Here is a 19,797-nt window from a genome sequence, read left to right as displayed (position 1 = left end):
TAAGGTCAGTGTTCATGACTCAACCATAAGAAAGAGACGAGAGTGGCTCGTGTATGCATAAGCCTCACCTCTCTGTTCCGTTCTGGCAGGAAACTGGTGTCCACATCTGGGTTCTTCCCTAACTACTTTTTCTTTGCAGGGAAATCCTTATAAGATAAAAGTCCGTATTAATTGATTGTTCTTAGACAAGAATAATATATTTTTTTATTTCACCTTTATTTAACCAGGTAGGCCAGTTGAGAACACCTTTATTTAACCAGGTAGGCCAGTTGAGAACACCTTTATTTAACCAGGTAGGCCAGTTGAGAACACCTTTATTTCACCAGGTAGGCCAGTTGAGAACACCTTTATTTAACCAGGTAGGCCAGTTGAGAACACCTTTATTTAACCAGGTAGGCCAGTTGAGAACACCTTTATTTAACCAGGTAGGCTAGTTGAGAACACCTTTATTTAACCAGGTAGGCTAGTTGAGAACAAGTTCTCATTTACAACTGCGACCTGGCCAAGATAAAGCATAGCAGTGTGAACAGACAACAGAGTTACACATGGAGTAAACAATAAACAAGTCAATAATAATAATAATATTTTTATTTTTTTAAGTCTATATACATTGTGTGCAAAAGGCATGAGGAGGTAGGCGAATAATTACAATTTAGCAGATTAACACTGGAGTGATAAATGATCAGATGGTCATGTGCAGGTAGAGATACTGGTGTGCAAAAGAGCAGAAAAGTAAATACATATAAACAGTATGGGGATGAGGTAGGTAAATTGGGTGGGCTATTTACCGATAGACTATGTACAGCTGCAGCGATCGGTTAGCTGCTCAGATAGCAGATGTTTGAAGTTGGTGAGGGAGATGAAAGTCTCCAACTTCAGCGATTTTTGCAATTCGTTCCAGTCACAGGCAGCAGAGAACTGGAAAGAAAGGCGGCCAAATGAGGTGTTGGCTTTAGGGATGATCAGTGAGATACACCTGCTGGAGCGCGTGCTACGGGTGGGAGTTGCCATCGTGACCAGTGAACTGAGATAAGGTGGGGCTTTACCTAGCATAGACTTATAGATGACCTGGAGCCAGTGGGTCTGGCGACGAATATGTAGCGAGGGCCAGCCGTCTAGAGCATACAGGTCACAGTGGTGGGTGGTATAAGGTGCTTTAGTAACAAAACGGATGGCACTGTGATAAACTGCATCCAGTTTGCTGAGTATAGTATTGGAAGCCATTTTGTAGATGACATCGCCGAAGTCGAGGATCTGTAGGACAGTCAGTTTTACTAGGGTAAGTTTGGCGGCGTGAGTGAAGGAGGCTTTGTTGCGGAATAGAAAGCTGACTCTAGATTTGATTTTAGATTGGAGATGTTTGATACGAGTCTGGAAGGAGAGTTTACAGTCTAGCTAGACACCTAGGTACTTATAGATGTCCACATATTCTAGGTCGGAACCGTCCAGGGTGGTGATGCTAGTCGGGCGTGCGGGTGCAGGCAGCGAACGGTTGAAAAGCATGCATTTGGTTTTACTAGCGTTTAAGAGCAGTTGGAGGCCACGGAAGGAGTGTTGTATGGCATTAAAGCTTGTTTGGAGGTTAGATAGCACAGTGTCCAAGGAAGGGCCAGAAGTATACAGAATGGGGTCGTCTGCGTAGAGGTGGATCAGGGAATCGCCCGCAGCAAGAGCAACATCATTGATACATACAGAGAAAATAGTCGGCCCGAGAATTTAACGCTGTGGCACCCCCATAGAGACTGCCAGAGGTCCGGACAACATGACCTCCGATTTGACACACTGAACTCTGTCTGCAAAGTAGTTGGTGAACCAGGCAAGGCAGTCATTAGAAAAACCGAGGCTACTGAGTCTGCCGATAAGAATATGGTGATTGACAGAGTCGAAAGCCTTGGCCAGGTCGATGAAGACGGCTGCACAGTACTGTCTTTTATCGATGGCGGTTATGATATCGTTTAGTACCTTGAGCGTGGCTGAGGTGCACAGCGAGATTGAGATTGCACAGCGGAGAAGGTACGGTGGGATTCGAGATGGTCAGTGATCTGTTTGTTGACTAGGCTTTCAAAGACCTTAGATAGGCTGGGCAGGATGGATATTGGTCTGTAGCAGTTTGGGTCCAGGGTGTCTCTCCCTTTGAAGAGGGGGATGACTGTGGCAGCTTTCCAATCCTTGGGGATCTCAGACGATATGAAAGAGAGGTTGAACAGGCTGGTAATAGGGGTTGTGACAATGGCGGCAGATAGTTTCAGAAATAGAGGGTCCAGATTGTCAAGACCAGCTGATTTATACGGGTCCAGGTTTTGCAGCTCTTTCAGAACATCTGCTATCTGGAGCTGTTGGCCGAGGTTGGAGTAGCCAAGTGGAAGGCATGACCAGCCGTTGGGAAATGCTTCTTGAAGTTTTCGATTATCATGGATTTATCAGTGGTGACCGTGTTACCTAGCCTCAGTGCAGTGGGCAGCTGGGAGGAGGTGCTCTTGTCCTCCATGGACTTTACAGCATCCCAGAACTTTTTGGAGTTAGAGCTACAGGATGCAAATTTCTGCTTGAAAAAGCTGGCCTTTGCTTTCCTGACTGACTGCGTGTATTGGTTCCTGACTTCCCTGAACAGTTGCATATCGCGGGGACTATTCGATGCTATTGCAGTCCGCCACAGGATGTTTTTGTGCTGGTCGAGGGCAGTCAGGTCTGGAGTGAACCAAGGGCTATATCTGTTCTTAGTTCTGCATTTTTTGAACGGAGCATGCTTATCTAAGATGGTGAGGAAGTTACTTTTAAAGAATAACCAGGCATCCTCAACTGACGGGATGAGGTCAATATCCTTCCAGGATACCCGGGCCAGGTCGATTAGAAAGGCCTGCTCTCAGAAGTGTTTTAGGGAGCGTTTGACAGTGATGAGGGGTGGTCGTTTGACTGCGGACCCGTAGCGGATACAGGCAATGTTTACAGATTTAGGGTTGTACCTGGTGGGTTCCTTGATGATTTGTGTGAGATTGAGGGCATCTAGCTTAGATTGTAGGACTGCTGGGGTATTAAGCATATTCCAGTTTAGGTCACCTAACAGAACAAACTCTGAAGCTAGATGGGGTGGCAATCAATTCACAAATGGTGTCCAGGGCACAGCTGGGAGCTGAGGGTAGCAGGCGGCAACAGTGAGAGACTTATTTCTGGAGAAAGTAATTTTTCAAATTAGTAGTTCGAACTGTTTGGGTATGGACCTGGAAAGTATGATATTACTTTGCAGGCTCTCTCTGCAGTAGACTGCAATTCTGCCCCCTTTGGCAGTTCTATCTTGACGGAAAATATTATAGTTGGGTATGGAAATCTCAGAATTTTTGGTGGTCTTCCTATGCCAGGATTCAGACACGGCAAGGACATCAGGGTTGGCAGAGTGTGCTAAAGCAGTGAGTAAAACAAACTTAGGGGGAGGCTTCTGATGCTGACATGCATGAAACCAAGGCTTTTTCGATCACAGAAGTCAACAAATGAGGGTGTCTGGGGACATGCAGGGCCTGGGTTTACCTCCATATCACCAGCGGAAGAAAGGAGGAGTAGTATGAGGGTGCGGCTAAAGGCTATCAAAACTGGTCGCCTAGAGCGTTGGGGATAAAGAATAAAAGGAGCAGATTTCTGGGCATGGTAGAATATATTTAGGGCATAATGCGCAGACAGGGGTATGGTGGGGTGCAGGTACAGCGGAGGTAAGCCCAGGCACTGAGTGATGATAAGAGAGGTTGTATCTCTGGACATGCTGGTTGTAATGGGTGAGGTCACCGCATGTGTGGGAGGTGGGACAAAGGAGGTATCAGAGGTATGAAGAGTGGAAGGGGCTCCATTGTAAACTAAAACAATAATAACTAACCTGAACAACAGTATACAAGGCATATTGACATTTGAGAGAGACATACAGCGAGGCATAAAGTAATCGCAGGTGTTGATTGGGAGAGCTAGCTAAAACAACAGGTGAGACAACAACAGCTAATCAGCTAAGATACATAAGTATTGTGGATTTATTATTGACACCACTCACAGTCCTCTTCCTCCTCCGTCTCCTCCTCTTCAGGATTAAAGGATAAACTGGCATCCTTTCTCTTCTTCTCCAGCTTCCGGGTGGTAGACAGGAGAGCAGAGACGAGATACTGACAACAGCTTTCGACAGAAGACTTCCTACATAATCATGAGTCACTGAGAGATCATAACAGACAAAAGTGGGAGTGAATACAGTAACTTGGGGAATACAGTAACTCGGGGAATACAGTAACTCAGGGAATACAGTAACTCACAGCATCAACTCCTTTGTTTGCTCTTTCTTGGCCAGTTGCTTTTCTCTTTCTTTCACAAGAGCCTCCTGCCTGGCCTTCATATCATTGAGTGTCACCAGACCTGACAAGGTAACACACGATTGCAGTAAGATTGCTTTCTTCACAATCACGTATTGAAACATTCATTCTAGTAATAAAGATGTGCCTGACATACAAGAATACCATTATTTTTCTTAACTTCTAGCTACAATTACTTACCAACAGTGCTGGATTTGAGCTCTGCTTCCACCGCATCATAATTGAGCTTTGAACTTTTATTGACGTTGGACTTGACCATGTTGTCCTGCAGGAGACATTCAGATGGTTAAGAGGGGTGGAAATAGGTAATGTTGAAGGCTTTCAGTAACTACAAAGCATTGAATATGCAAGAAAAATAACGTTACTTAGCTAACTAACGTTAACAAGTTGACTGACATGAGCAATTTTCTCCTTTAGCTGTGAAAGTTGTTCTCTTTCACGCTTTAAAAAAAAAAAATCAGCTGCATGGCTCTTCCAGCCTCGCTTTCTGCATCTTTGTACTAAGCCATATCTTTGAATCAGAAAAAAAAGTAGCTAAATGCCACAGACAAATTGTCTTTACAACATCCAAACACCGTTTTATAAGGTCCCACAGCAAAATGCAATTGTAGATGCCGAGATATCCCCACATCATAACGCCACCAAGAGCTGTCTCGACGAAGTGCATTCTGGGCAGTGTGTGATCCTGTAAAAAATAATAAAAACACTTCCGACGGGGTTTCAAAATAAAAGTACAGCAGCTAATTGCGTCTATTTGTGATGGGCATTCGGACTCTTTTTAGTGAGCCGGCTCAATCAGCTCCGTTCACGTAAAAGAGTCGGCTCGTTTGTCTCCCAAACGGATCAGATTGACGCCCTCTCCCCACTATTTATTGTTTCTGCAGTGAGGATTCATCCTATTTTGGATCATTATTTTTTATTATCTACAGAAAAACGTTTGATTTGAGCTCATAAAGCAGTAGTAGCAGTATGCAAATCAGGGAACCAAATGAACGGCTCTTCCACCGATGCGGTTCGGTTCCCAATTTCACCAAAGAGATCCGTTCAACAACAAAAAAAAGAGTCGTTTGTTCGCGAACGACTCATCACTAGCATCTACTGCGCTGACTCTGCTGATGGTGACAACAAAGCTGTTTTGACATGATGCTCACTGTACCCGGCGCCGGAATTATCATATTATTTGCTTGGCTCTCTCCAAGTTACGCTCTCTATTTTCACATTGGGGAGACGGAGAAAAAATGCTTTATAGAGGAAATTCCAGATGAAACTATGGTTATTGGTAAGTTAGCTAGCTATGGTTTTAGCGTTAGCGAGCTAGCTGCTTCTGGCTCATAGGCTATTTTTATTCAGTCAGTTAGTGCATATGCATGTCTTTCATTTCCGGATGGAGGAAAAATATCTATCACATGGGTATTAATAAATAAAGAGTTTTCGAGCTAGCTACAAAATATGAGAAGATTTAATATGTGGTGAGCCAGTGCAGTGTATTGTTATTTGAGATGGAGTAGGCCATCTATTGAGGATATGAGGAATAGCTTTCATAAGATGATTTCATTTGTCAAATGTCGTCTCTCTATTATTAGGGAAATACAGGACCCAGCTGTGGGACAAGCAGACCGGATCGTTCCTCCCAGCCACACCTGGCCTTGGAATGCATGTGGAGATCAAGGATCCAGATACTAAGGTCAGTTGTTCATCATTGAGAAAAGACATTAGATGTAATGTAATCTCAGGTTAACCCAGAACAACAATTTAGCGTAATTTACGTTGTCAGTCCATGAGAGATTAGAAATAAAGTTACCACACTCTGAAATGTGTACAGTCACTACAGTTTGTATATTCAGAGAACTTGAATGACCTCAATGAGGCAATTCATTTTGCATCACACAATACATATACACAAGACAAATATCTAAATATTACATCATGAACACAATGCCTCCACGTACATTTCATCAGCATGTCTCTATTTCTCTCCAAACCTTTCTTATTCTAGATCATCCTGTCTCGTCAGTATGGGTCAGATGGACGGTTCACCTTCACATCCCATACCCCGGGCGAGCATCAAATCTGCCTGCACTCCAACTCCACCAAGATGGCCCTGTTTGCTGGTGGCAAACTGGTATGAGTGGGATACTTTGCTCATACAGAATGGGTTGTTCAGAACAATTTTCTGCTCACAACAAAATAACCTTCCATAAAGCAGTAAATACACTGAGTATACAAAACATTAAGAATACCAGCCTCAATTCGTTGGGGGGCATTGGACTCTACAAGGTGTTGAAAGCGTTCCACAGGGATGCTGGCTCACGTTGACTCCAATGCTTCCCATAGTTGTGTCAAGTTGGCAGGATGTCGTTTAGGTGGTGGACCATTCTTGATACACACGAGGAAACTGTTGAGCGTGAAAAACCCAGCAGCGTTGCAGTTCTTGACACACTCAAACCGGTGCGCCTGGTTCCGACTACCACACCCTGTTTCGAACCGGTGCGCCTGGTTCCGACTACCACACCCTGTTTCGAACCGGTGCGCCTGGTTCCGACTACCACACCCAGTTTCGAACCGGTGCGCCTGGTTCCGACTACCACACCCTGTTTCGAAGGCACTTACACCCTTTTTCTTCTTGCCCATTCATCCTCTGAACGACACACATACACAAGTCTGTCATTATAACCTTGTGCTCTATCTTACAGAGAGTTCACCTGGATATTCAGGTTGGTGAGCATACCAACAACTACCCTGAAATCGCAGCAAAAGACAAGCTCACAGAGCTGCAATTGAGAGCTCGACAATTACTGGACCAAGTAGAACAAATCCAGAAAGAGCAAAACTATCAGCGGGTGAGTTGAAAGATTAAGTTATTCAACTCAAAAATGTAGACTAAGCTACAACATATGTGATAATAAAATCTTGAAAATGTATTTAAACATGCCATACAAATCCATGTTGTGGAATGTCTGTCTTTTCACAGTATCGTGAGGACTTCCCCTTGTCTTTCAATGTTCTCGTGACTGTCTGTGTATCTCATTTAACAGTATCGTGAGGAGCGGTTCCGCATGACAAGTGAGAGCACCAACCAGCGTGTGCTTTGGTGGTCGATAGCGCAGACGCTTATTCTCATCGTCACTGGCATCTGGCAGATGAAGCACCTCAAGAGCTTCTTTGAGGCCAAGAAGTTGGTGTAATGCTCTCAGGCCATCACTGATTGAGTTTAAGACCGGCATCACACCCATACAGAGTTGACTGGCAGAGAGACAAGGTGTTGATGTGATTTAGTAGATGCTTAAAAAGGGCAATTCCGCCACTTTCAACCTCAAGTGTACATATGTGAAACCAGCTCATTTGTGGTTAAATTGATAAGGTCCTAAAAAAAAAAAAAAAATGCTTCTCTGTGGGTTAAAAATAAAAAGTGATTTTCCAAACCTGCAATTATTTTCTTGCTCCCCATGTCACCACAAATGTTTGAAAATCAGTTTTTAAAATGTTAACTTTTGATGTCATCAGGTAGAACTTCACTTAAATTGTTTTAAAATAAACAAATGTGCCATTTCACATATGTCGACAATGGTATTATGCTGGAGATAAATGAGGTTGAGAAGTGGTGGAGTTGCCCTTTAAATGGGCAATCTGCAGCTGAAGGATAGGGCTGGAGAAATTTAACCACACTCAAATTTTTAGTCAAAGCTATACATTCCAAGGACTTGACCAACTTTGAGATCAAAATTGTTTACATTTACTTTGTTTATAAACAATGAAGTAAAACAAGCTTTTATTTTAGGTTCTGATGAGGTACAACAGTTGAACTAAGCTCATCAGGCATTTGTAAGTTATTCAAGAATCAATGGGTACATATTAATTTGTAAGTCTAAAAAAATTTAACAACTGCAGATTGCCCCTTTTAAACCTGGGAAGCAAATGAATTGATGCCATCCAGTGCATTTTGTATTGTCCATTATTATTCCGTGATTTTAATTATTGTGTTAAGGAGTAAGCAGCACCTGTGTCCATGTTGTTGTATTAGGTCTACTGCTGTGTAGTTGTTGTATAAAACTGTGTTGGACTGTACATATAAGCAGTGGCAAAATTTTGAACTAAGCAGTCAGATCCACATTACTAGTATTTTGTAGATCTTGGTCTTTCTGAAAACTGTATTATTTTGGTTTAAAACACTTGTATTTATTTGGACTATATTGTGTTTTAGTCTACTAACATGATTGTAACATAGCTAATAATAGGGATATCTTAATGACTAACCTGTTCACGCCCAAACACCAGTTCACAAGTAGAATGGCATCCACAACCTTACCTTCTGTTGAAGAGCAGTATCATTCCAGAAAATATTACTTTATTTATATTTCCAGAGGTCCAAACAGCCCCGTTTAAAAAAAATTAAAAAAGACCCAACTAATTAAATTAGGTGCAGATTCAATTTGAATGTTGTGAAATGAATGCCCATGATAAAATACCCCTGAGTTATTCAAAACTGAACAAGGGTTTAGGTTACAAGCTAGATATCAGTAAGATGCGAATACAAATACTGTAGTGTTATGACAAGGAATAAAGTCACAAGGTTTGAATTTGTCATTATTAAGGTTTTTTACTTTTGGTTGGCTGTCATTTCAATGTACTCAATAAAAATGGAAAAAGTTGTTGATTCCCATCTGTGGTCTGTTTATGTAGCATTCCCTGAACAGGATTTTTTTCTAACAGTTATTTTCAATAAATATTGTATTGCTTGTCACCTTCCTCAGTATCAATTTAACCCTGTATCTTGTTTAAGTGAATGTTTTTGCAATACAATTCACTGAATGTGTTCATTATCACCCTTGGTTATGGATTTAGTTTTACATTGATGGTAACTACAGCATTATTGTTCCATAATAACTATAGGATAGACAATCTCATAACAGAACAAACTAAACTATTTCATCTTTGCATAGGTTCATTCTTAAATCTTTTACTGCACCAACAAATAATTCAGACCAGAAGAATCACTGACATCACACAAAATGAAATAACGTGGCAATGTAAACATATGGTATGAATCATTCTTTACCTGCCGTTTTCTAATTTGGTTTATCAATTATAAAAAAAACGTCAAATATCTGACACCATACAAAACAATTTCATTGACTCATACCATACGTCATGATATAAGGGGGAGTCGAGAGAGTCGACCTCTGCTTGACTCTCCAAATTATCTTGAATTCCGTTATCGTGTAAAACGGTGTCTATTGAATCTAGGGGTTGGCACAAGATCAAGATGTGAGGTAGGGAACTTCTTATATCCTATACCATCAATTGATTAATGAGAATCTATGTCTAATGTCAACTTAAAAGATCGAACGTCATCCCAAAAATGCTCAAATAAATGAATGGGCTCTGTAGAAAACTACTACATCAACCAAAGACATCGTAAAGACATACTGTGGAAACCTGCTGTTGTTTTTTCCCCCCCAGAAAATCTCATAAAATACTAAATCCTTTTCAGCCTGTTGTGAGAGTAGGAAGGAGAAACATCACTGTTCTGTCACAGTGAGACGCTCCATCTTCTTAGCTGCCTCTTCTGTAGGAACCTTTGACTTTCTCTCTGGACTGGGAGTGGGAGTGTTGGGATAATCCCTATTACCAAAAATAGTACTACCCACTCGCACGTTGGTTGAACCCACCTCAATCTAAAAGGAGGAAATGGAAGAGGAGATATACCTCAGAAGGTTATAACTTATACAAACAGCATGAGCAATCGAGTTGCAAATGGGTAGCCTAATTAATATTTGATCATTCAGTATGTTAAGAACATATTGTATTAGCCATTAAGAAGTCTGGAACAGTGGAACTTACCGCGTGTTCGAAGTCAGTGGACATGCCCATACTAAGCTCCACATCTTCAAGCGGCAGCTGTAGACTGGCACACACTTCCTGTCGCCGACTCAGCAAAGCCTGGTTGGTGATGCGCAGCAGACTTAACACACACACACACACCTATAGATGTTTACCAAAAGCCTTAACATAAAACATTAGGGTAATCATAACAGTCAAATACCTGAAAATCCGGGTTAGGGCCATCAGCTAGGTCATAACCATAGCGACCAATGGTCATGAGTCCGGAGAAGTGTAGGGCAGAGCATTTGGATAAAATGTGTTTCACTGTGGTCACGGTCTCACCAGGAGGCAGTCCATGTTTACCTAGAGGTAATGTACAGTGTACAAAACATTAAGAACACCTGCTATTTCCATGACTTTGACTGACCAAGGCCAATCCAGGTGAAAGCTATGATCCCTTATTGACGTCAATTGTTAAATCCACTTCAAATCAGTTTAGATGAAGGGGAGGAGACGGGTTAAAGAAGGATTTATAAGCCTTGAGACATGGATTGTGTCTGTGTTCCATTCAGAGGGTGAATGGGCAAGAATAAAAGTGTAACTGCCTTTGGTTATGGTAGTAGGTACAAGACGCACCAGTTTGTGTCAAGAACTGCAACGCTGCTGGGTTTTTCACACTCAACAATTTCCCGTGTGTATCAAGAATGGTCCACCACCCAAAGGACATCCAGCCAACTTAACAACTGTGGAAAGCATTGGAGTCAACATGGGCCAGCATCCCTGTGGAACGCGTTCGACACCTTGTAGAGTCCCTGCCCCGACGGATTGAGGCTCTTCTGAGGGCATAATGGGGGCGGGGGACTCAATATTCGGATGGTGTTCTTAATGTTTTGTACACCGTGTGGAACAGCAGTTTGTGTATCTGTCTGTGAAGCAGGTTGACTTCATGATTGTTGCCCTTGAGACAGAACTGAGTGAATTCTACTAGATGGGCCAGCTGCAAAGTCAAAATTGTCTAGATATATATGTTGGATAAAATATTAAAAACAAAAATTAGCCTTTTGGTCTTATTTTATTAAAGGTCAGGGTTAGGATTCAATTTAAAAAGCAGATTTTATGACATTGCGGATGTGCCAGCTAGTGACCTCTGCAGTGCTTCCTCCAGTACATGAGTCACCTCAATAAATGCCAACCTGCGTGTGTGTGAACCAAGGGTTGAAACAGGTTCATGAAACAGAACCAAAAAAACCAGAAAACAACTAAATTATTTAAGGAACAGAACCCGAACCGAAAACGAGAGTGATCTATGCTGTTCCGGAACAGAACCGTCATTTTAAAAGCATGGGAACCGGTTAGTAACTATATTTCACGTTCCAAGCATTTTATTCCAGTCCCACAAAAAAAAACGCAACAAAGCGCCTATGCAAAGCCCTCACTCTGTCACGCAGAGACTTATTCCAGCATCTGCCTGCCAGTTGGAAATCTTTGCCAGCCGGTCGGTGTATACGCTACCTGCCCCTCCCCATGTAAGCATAGGTTACTGTAGCCTACTGACAAAGTGTAATTCAGAAATTAGGGAGAGATGTTTAATTAGAGAAGAATGAATGGACTTTTTCAATGCTATTTGATACTATAGTTACCATGTTTCACATTGGATTTATTAACTACAAAAAAGGTAAATGTTTTATTTTAAATTCTGGTGCCGCTCTGCACACACACAAGCTTGATAGCTAGTTAGCTCTGGTCCAACGTTAAATCAACTCAGCAGATCAAAGTCATTCAAAGTTCCGTCATAGAAGCCGCTGCTCCGTAGCTATAATTCTGCGTGCCTAATTCCAATAATGCATGTCATAACAAGATGCCCAGCACTTCAAGGCAAGCTTCCTCCATCCTCACCCTCACAATTCCTGATGCATCTCGTGCCCTACACCGTGACTGGCAGCACAGTGTGTGTTTGTCTTTCAATAGGATTAAACCATGATTTCACTGCAAAATTGGTTCATAACGGATTTTCTATACAGATTAAATCGCTTATCCACTCCACAGAAAGCTGCTCTATCCGCACTGATTGGTAATTTAATAACGAGCTTAATGTAAAAATAAATGTATATTTCAGAGGTTTAAAAAGGAACAGAAAGGAAAGATATAAAGTGGTATTTTTTGGGCGGTTTGAACCGGTTCAGAACTTTATTTTTCTGGTCGGAACAGTGTAACGTAACAACAAAAATGATGGTTCTGTTCAGAACAAAACGATTGGGGGAAAAAATGTCAGGGTTCCAACCCCTGGTGTGAACACTTACTTTCCTCCCCACTGGTGTTGATCTGAACCATGATCTTTAACGTCTGCGTACTAGCTGTTCTCAACCGCAGCCAGGAGCTGTTTACCTTGTCGGCCAACTTGACAGAGTCCACTGTCTCCACCATGAACAGGTTTGGTACACCTGTGGGAAGTGTGTGGGCAGAGTGAACATATGCCAGGGTTACTAAGGGCTTCTACAGAATGGTGTTCAAAAATGAATGGTGTCCTTTTTGACAAGGACCGCTGGGTATAGGAAGACATGCAAGTTGATGTTAAAAGCTTTAGAGAAATGGAGGCATAGGATGTTGCACAAGATGTGACATATTACTTACCCAAAAGTTTGTTGACATTATTCTTCTGTAAATGGCCAATAAAATGCCACTCGATTTCTGGGCATGATTCTAAAATCTAGGTTAGGACAGAAATATAATTTTTTTTATCGGTTGCTGGATAGACACATTACATATGGTAAAGAACAATGTGACTTAAACCTTTCAACACACCTGAGGATTTGAAGCTTTATCCACAAGTTCATTCACCTAAGAGTGAGAGGTAAAAGGAACAAAAATAAACACTACTAATAAAGGTTTTATGTGGAACTGTACAACATGTTCCCATCATATACAATGGGGAGAACAAGTATTTGATACACTGCCCGATTTTGCAGGTTTTCCTACTTACAAAGCATGTAGAGGTCTGTAATTGCTTATCATAGGCAAGCTATATTTATCACTTCAACTGTGAGAGACAGAATCTAGATTCCGAATCTAGGACCATGCTCTACTAACTACAGAGGACCATGTTCTACTAACTGAACTACAGAGGACCATGTTCTACTAACTGAACTACAGAGGACCATGTTCTACTAACTGAACTACAGAGGACCATGTTCTACTAACTGAACTACAGAGGACCATGTTCTACTAGCTGAGCTACAGAGGACCATGTTCTACTAACTGAGCTACAGAGGACCATGCTCTACTAACTGAGCTACAGAGGACCATGTTCTACTAACTGAACTACAGAGGACCATGTTCTACTAACTGAGCAACAGAGGACCATGCTCTACTAACTGAACTACAGAGGACCATGTTCTACAAACTGAGCTACATAGGACCATGTTCTACTAACTGAGCTACATAGGACCATGTTATACTAACTGAGCTACAGAGGACCATGTTCTACTAACTGAGCTACAGAGGACCATGTTCTACTAACTGAGCTACAGAGGACCATGCTCTACTAACTGAGCTACAGAGGACCATGCTCTACTAACTGAGCTACAGAGGACCATGTTCTACTAACTGAACTACAGAGGACCATGTTCTACTAACTGAGCTACAGAGGACCATGTTCTACTAACTGAGCTACATAGGACCATGCTCTACTAACTGAGCTACAGAGGACCATGTTCTACTAACTGAGCTACAGAGGACCATGTTCTACTAACTGAACTACAGAGGACCATGTTCTACTAACTGAACTACAGAGGACCATGTTCTACTAACTGAACTACAGAGGACCATGTTCTACTAACTGAACTACAGAGGACCATGTTCTACTAGCTGAACTACAGAGGACCATGTTCTACTAGCTGAGCTACAGAGGACCATGCTCTACAAACTGAGCTACAGAGGACCATGCTCTACTAACTGAGCTACATAGGACCATGCTCTACAAACTGAGCTACAGAGGACCATGCTCTACAAACTGAGCTACAGAGGACCATGTTCTACTAGCTGAACTACAGAGGACTATGTTCTACTAGCTGAACTACAGAGGACCATGTTCTACTAGCTGAGCTACAGAGGACCATGCTCTACTAACTGAGCTACATAGGACCATGTTCTACTAACTGAGCTACAGAGGACCATGTTCTACTAACTGAGCTACAGAGGACCATGTTCTACTAACTGAGCTACAGAGGACCATGTTCTACTAACTGAGCTACAGAGGACCATGCTCTACTAACTGAGCTACAGAGGACCATGCTCTACTAACTGAACTACATAGGACCATGTTCTACTAACTGAGCTACAGAGGACCATGTTCTACTAACTGAGCTACAGAGGACCATGTTCTACTAACTGAACTACAGAGGACCATGTTCTACTAACTGAACTACAGAGGACCATGTTCTACTAACTGAACTACAAAGGACCATGTTCTACTAACTGAACTACAGAGGACCATGTTCTACTAACTGAACTACAGAGGACCATGTTCTACTAACTGAACTACAGAGGACCATGTTCTACTAACTGAACTACAGAGGACCATGTTCTACTAACTGAACTACAGAGGACCGTGTTCTACTAACTGAACTACAGAGGACCATGCTCTACTAACTAAGCTAGAGGACCAGTGTACAATACTCAGTATAACACTCACATAGTTTTCACCAAAGTTGCGATGTCCTTTTCGGTACGCCTCGATCACCATGTCAGGTGGTTTCGTCTTACTTACAGCTACCAGGCGGGGCGGCACCGCGGGCAACGTCTTGGGTGGGAGAGCAGAGGAAAAAGGAAAGCAAAAAAATATATTGTAAATAAATTATGAGTTATATGAACCCAGTCGACATCTGAGGCTCATTCAGGAAGACATATTGGGGGACAATACAGAACAGGAATGCCTCTGTCATGTAGAAAACTATATAGTGTTAGCTGTACTGGTAACGCGTAAAACATTGTGCCTTCCTAAACACAACCAAGGTATGCTGTCCAAATGCACTTATTTTATCATGCTGGCATTTCCTTACAATCAAGACGACAGGAATCTGAAAGGGTCGTCTTTGTCTGTCTACTCTGTATTATGTTTCATTGTTTGTCCAAGATGGCGTAGCAGTCAGACGTCTTTTTGTCCTCGTCTCGTCGTACACAGGCAGTTAGGAAAGCAAAGGCTATCTTTTTCAAACAGAAATTCGCATCTTATAGCACAAACTCAAAAAGGTTCTGGGACACTGTAAAGTCCTTGGAGAATAAGAGCACCTCCTCCCAGCTGCCCACTGCACTGAGGCTAGGAAACACTGTCACCACCGATAAATCTGCGACAATTGAGAATTTCAATAAGCATTTTTCTACAGCAGGCCATGCTTTCCACCTGGCTACCACTACCCGGGTTAACTGCCCGGCACCCCCCACAGCAACCCGCCCAAGCCCCCACCTTTTCTCCTTCACCCAAATCCAGATAGCTGATGTTCTGAAAGAGCTGCAAAATCTGGACCCCTACAAATCAGCCGGGCTAGACAATCTGGACCCTCTCTTTCCAAAATTATCCACCAAAATTGTTGCAACCCCTGTTACTAGCCTGTTCAACCTCTCTTTCGTATCATCTGAGATCCCCAAACATTGGAAAGCTGCCATGGTCATTCCCCTCTTCAAAAGGAGGAGATACTCTAGACCCAAACTGCTACAGACCTATATCTATCCTACCCTGCCTTTCTAAGGTCTTCGAAAGCCAAGTTAACAAACAGATCACCGACCATTTCGAATCCCACCGTACCTTCTCCGCTATGAAATCTGGTTTCTGAGCTGGTCATGGGTGCACCTCAGCCACGCTCAAGGTCCTAAACAATATCATAACCGCCATCGATAAGAGACAATACTGTGCAGCTGTATTCATCGACCTGGCCAAGGCTTTCGACTTTGAGAATGCGGTGATTGACATCGGCAGACTCAACAGCCTTGGTTTCTCAAATGACTGCCTCACCTGGTTCACCAACTACTTCTCAGACAGAGTTCAGTGAATCGGAGGGCCTGTTGTCCGGACCTCTGGCAGTCTCTATGGGGGTGCTACAGGGTTCAAATCCTCGGGCTGACTCTTTTCTCTGTATACATTAATGATGTCGCTCTTGCTGCTGGTGATTCTCTGATCCACCTCTACGCAGATGACACCATCCTGTATACTTCTGGCCTTTCTTTGGACTCTGTGTTAACTAACGTCCAGACGAGCTGCAATGCCATACAACTCTCCTTCTGCGGCCTCCAACTGCTCTTAAACACAAGTAAAACTAAATGCATGCTCTTCGACCAATCACTGCCCACACCTGCCCGCCCTGACCAGCATCATTTCAACAAAACTAAGGAGATGATTGTGGACTTCAGAAAACAGCAGAGGGAACACCCCCTATCCACATCGATGGGACAGTAGTGGAGAGGGTAGTAAGTTTCTCGGCGTACACATCACAGACAAACTGAATTGGTCCACCCACACAGACAGCATCGTGAAGAAGGCGCAGCAGCGCCTCTTCAACCTCAGGAGGCTGAAGAAATTTGGTTTGTCACCAAAAGCACTCACAAACTTCTACAGATGCACAATCGAGAGCATCCTGCCGGGCTGTATCACCGCCTGGTACGGCAACTGCTCCACCCACAACCGTAAGGCTCTCCAGAGGGTAGTGAGGTCTGCACAACGCATCACCGGGGGCAAACTACCTGCCCTCCAGGACACCTACACCACCCGATGTCACAGGAAGGCCATAAAGATCATCAAGGACAACAACCACCCGAGCCACTGCCTGTTCACCCCGCTATCACCCAGAAGGCGAGGTCAGTACAGGTGCATCAAAGCTGGGACCGAGAGACTGAAAAACAGCTTATATCTCAAGGCCATCAGACTGTTAAACAGCCACCACTAACATTGAGTGGCTGCTGCCAACACACTGACTCAACTCCAGCCACTTTAATAATGGGAATTGATGGGAATTGATGTAAAATATAGAAATAAACAGAAATAAAATATTTGGGACAGTGGAAAAGGAGAACGGACCAGTTATGTGGTTTGACTGTGTGCACAGGACCAATGGTAGTGCTCGGCATATCTTCCGGAAATGAAATTAAAGATGACATGTTTAATTGGAAAGAAAAACTATTATCAATTAATAAAAGATTGGGACTGTGGAAAGTCAGGCGACTATCTTTTAGTGGGAAGGTGTTAGTGCTGAAGGCGGACATTCTGCCTTCATTACTTCACCTTGCCTATGTGTTTCCCATGCCGGTGTCACTAAGAAAAACTTTCATACAGATGTTTAATTTCTTTTGGGGGGGGGGGGGGGGGGGGGGGTATGAGTACATCCGTAGAGATCGGATGTACCAGCCTAGAGGCTGGTGGAAGGGATTTCCCTCATATTCCTCTCAAGCTAGATGCGTTGTTCTACTCAAACATTTGTCGTCTTTTGTCGTCTTCTGTACACAAATGTCACATTTTAATAAAATTCTGTCTGTTTGTACCGTTAAGGTTCATGGTGAAGTGGGATAATAGTAAGCCAAAAGCTGAAATTATCCCGTTACATTTTAAGAAAATAGTGGAATGGGCAAGGAAAACCCCTGTCTGCAAAGTAAAGGAAAATGTAATCAACCACAGAATGCTATACGCCAAATTAATAGAAAATTGTCGTCCTAGAGACGGATTACCAATATCGCCTTCCACCTGGATACGGACACAATTAAAAGGGTTAGACAACAGACTGAAAGATTTTAATTGGCTTGTTTTACACAGACGTCTTCCGGTCCGTTCAACTTTACACGATCATAATTTGACCCTAAATAAATTGTTCGCAATCGAAACAATTCCACATGTTTTATGGGAATGTTCTTTTGCTCAATCAGTTTGGGGAATAAGTCAATAATTTTTTGAGATTTTAAAAAACATTGGATTATGAAGGGGTTGCGAAACTTGAAATAAAAAAATGTGGAAAGGGTGCAATTATTAGCATTAGTGACTCTGGTGTCCCTTATCAAGACCAAACTTTGGGAGGCCAGATGTGGTGCAGTTAATGACACCCTCAAGCGGTCACCGACGGGATTGGTTCAATTTATAAAACAGGAAGTTTGGAAAAGAATACAATTTGAAATAGATAAGGGGGGCATTGCATCAGTAAAACAGAGATGGAAAGGGATTTACCCGTCATTGTAAATGTGTTTATAACCAATATATAATTGTATTACATAGGTACAATTGAAATGTAATCTAAGCATTTGTAGATATTTGATATACACTGAGGTTTATCTAGAGTGCATTTTGGCATATGTATATATTTTTATTTATAGAATTGTTTTGTTTTTGGAGATTGTTTGATAGAGGCATGTTAAGCTTGAATATAGGCCAATAATACTGGTCAAGAATAACAGCACTTTTTTTTTTAGGAGTTTTGATATTCGTATATGGTTACGGTACTTGTTGATACTGTTTAAGTATCCATGTTATGTACAACGTTATGCACTACATTTGTAATTGTATTTGAATGTGAAATGAAAATAAAAATAATTTTTCAAAAAAAAAAAAAAAAAATACCTACTGTTTTCGAATGGTGGTGGGATGGTCTCAATTGAACCAATCAAAACGGTCATTCCTTACGATCAGGAGTGAACGGAAGTTGATGGAAATGTTTTGCAACGTTTACAAAACATTGTTGACGTTTACATCAAAATTATAAAAGCAGCAGATCCTCTAGAATCCTCCACGCGCAAACTGGTGGCATGCAGCGCGCGCCTTTAAAGAGTTTGCATTAAAATAATCAGCACGTATCAAAACGTAATGTGAATGTTACGGTGTGCTTTCTCAATTCAAAGGTTGGTGTTTTTCCTTGCATAACTGGTCCACCGACCCTCGACACTTAAATGATAAGACCATTTCTCACGACATGACAATCTAAAGTACATACACCGGTTCTTCCCAAGATAATATTGAACTGGATTTACCTTGGGTCGACGTGCCGCGGCTTGATTTACCCTGTCTACCACCGCTTGTAACGCTTTTCCAACCTCCTCCGACATTCCTACTTTCCACATACCCTCAATCCACCGACCGTGCGTAAGCAACAGCAACGTGATCAACCTGTCAAAATAAAAGTCCTTTCTATATTATAGAACGCTTGTGTGGAGGTGAGTGGGCGACGCCTTGTTGACTATTGATAAACCATTCCGCATCAATTCAATCTAGCTGGGTGTTTGTTGAACTATGAGACCCGCACGAAACCAGAAATAAATCGACTCCGTTAGTAAATCCATTAGCTGCACCGGTCACTGGCTCCCTGCTCATAGCGGCTGAGTATCCATATAGCAATGCTGGCTCAGCTCAATGACGAGGCACGAGAGCAGTTAGCTACTTTTCGTCACTAAACTTCGGCAAAACGCAAGGAACGTTATTTTCAATGTAAAAATCTCTCGTTTTATATTTGACGAGGTTGAAGCCCTTCAGACACTTATGATCTTAGTCAGATATGACTGTAGAGCAGCGCATGGCTCAGTATCAAAATGTTAGTAATGAATTTAGTGGTAGCAGAGCTCTGTCCATACCCTAAAATAAAACACTTTCCCTACCCAGCCCTAACCCAAT

General features: G+C 42.4%; 3 protein-coding genes across 8 annotated transcripts; 1 reads left to right on the top strand and 2 right to left on the bottom strand.

Moving 5' to 3' along the window:
• Nucleotides 1-3,870: 3,870 nt before the first annotated feature.
• On the bottom strand, nt 3,871-5,323 carry LOC110492662 (family with sequence similarity 50 member A). Of its 4 annotated transcripts, none has more exons than XR_005036614.1 (4): nt 4,737-5,298; nt 4,521-4,605; nt 4,284-4,383; nt 3,871-4,185 (listed from the first exon to the last, which is right to left on the bottom strand). XR_005036614.1 is itself a non-coding variant. In XM_021567101.2 (4 exons), exons 2-4 carry the CDS (start codon nt 4,597-4,599, stop codon nt 4,014-4,016), a joined length of 333 nt encoding a protein of 110 aa, XP_021422776.2. In that variant the 5' UTR covers nt 4,600-4,605; nt 4,719-5,323; the 3' UTR covers nt 3,871-4,013. The 4 variants fall into 4 exon arrangements, 2 of the variants coding, with proteins under 2 accessions (XP_021422776.2, XP_021422777.2); XM_021567101.2 differs by having other exon boundaries at nt 3,871-4,167; nt 4,719-5,323; XM_021567102.2 differs by having other exon boundaries at nt 3,871-4,167; nt 4,737-5,318.
• A 64-nt stretch (nt 5,324-5,387) lies between these two features.
• On the top strand, nt 5,388-8,994 carry tmed4 (transmembrane p24 trafficking protein 4). 2 transcript variants are annotated; one of them, XM_021567100.2, is made up of 5 exons: nt 5,388-5,619; nt 5,924-6,024; nt 6,337-6,462; nt 7,034-7,180; nt 7,312-7,518. In XM_021567100.2, exons 1-5 carry the CDS (start codon nt 5,481-5,483, stop codon nt 7,381-7,383), a joined length of 585 nt encoding a protein of 194 aa, XP_021422775.2. In that variant the 5' UTR covers nt 5,388-5,480; the 3' UTR covers nt 7,384-7,518. The 2 variants fall into 2 exon arrangements, with proteins under 2 accessions (XP_021422775.2, XP_021422774.2); XM_021567099.2 differs by having other exon boundaries at nt 5,389-5,619; nt 7,376-8,994.
• Nucleotides 8,918-19,747, bottom strand: plpbp (pyridoxal phosphate binding protein). Of its 2 annotated transcripts, none has more exons than XM_021567093.2 (8): nt 19,161-19,747; nt 14,854-14,961; nt 12,966-13,001; nt 12,795-12,870; nt 12,464-12,604; nt 10,384-10,526; nt 10,182-10,280; nt 8,918-10,015 (listed from the first exon to the last, which is right to left on the bottom strand). In XM_021567093.2, the coding sequence occupies exons 1-8, from the start codon at nt 19,248-19,250 to the stop codon at nt 9,860-9,862; spliced, it is 849 nt and encodes a 282-aa protein (XP_021422768.1). In that variant the 5' UTR covers nt 19,251-19,747; the 3' UTR covers nt 8,918-9,859. The 2 variants fall into 2 exon arrangements, with proteins under 2 accessions (XP_021422768.1, XP_021422769.1); XM_021567094.2 differs by lacking the exon at nt 19,161-19,747 and adding an exon at nt 18,758-19,102.
• Nucleotides 19,748-19,797: the final 50 nt, after the last annotated feature.

This window comes from Oncorhynchus mykiss, chromosome 16 (assembly GCF_013265735.2).
Source record: "Oncorhynchus mykiss isolate Arlee chromosome 16, USDA_OmykA_1.1, whole genome shotgun sequence".
Taxonomy (NCBI): Eukaryota; Metazoa; Chordata; class Actinopteri; order Salmoniformes; family Salmonidae; genus Oncorhynchus; species Oncorhynchus mykiss.
The sequence above is the reverse complement of the archived record's forward strand: the minus strand, read 5'-3'. Positions and strand labels throughout refer to the sequence as shown.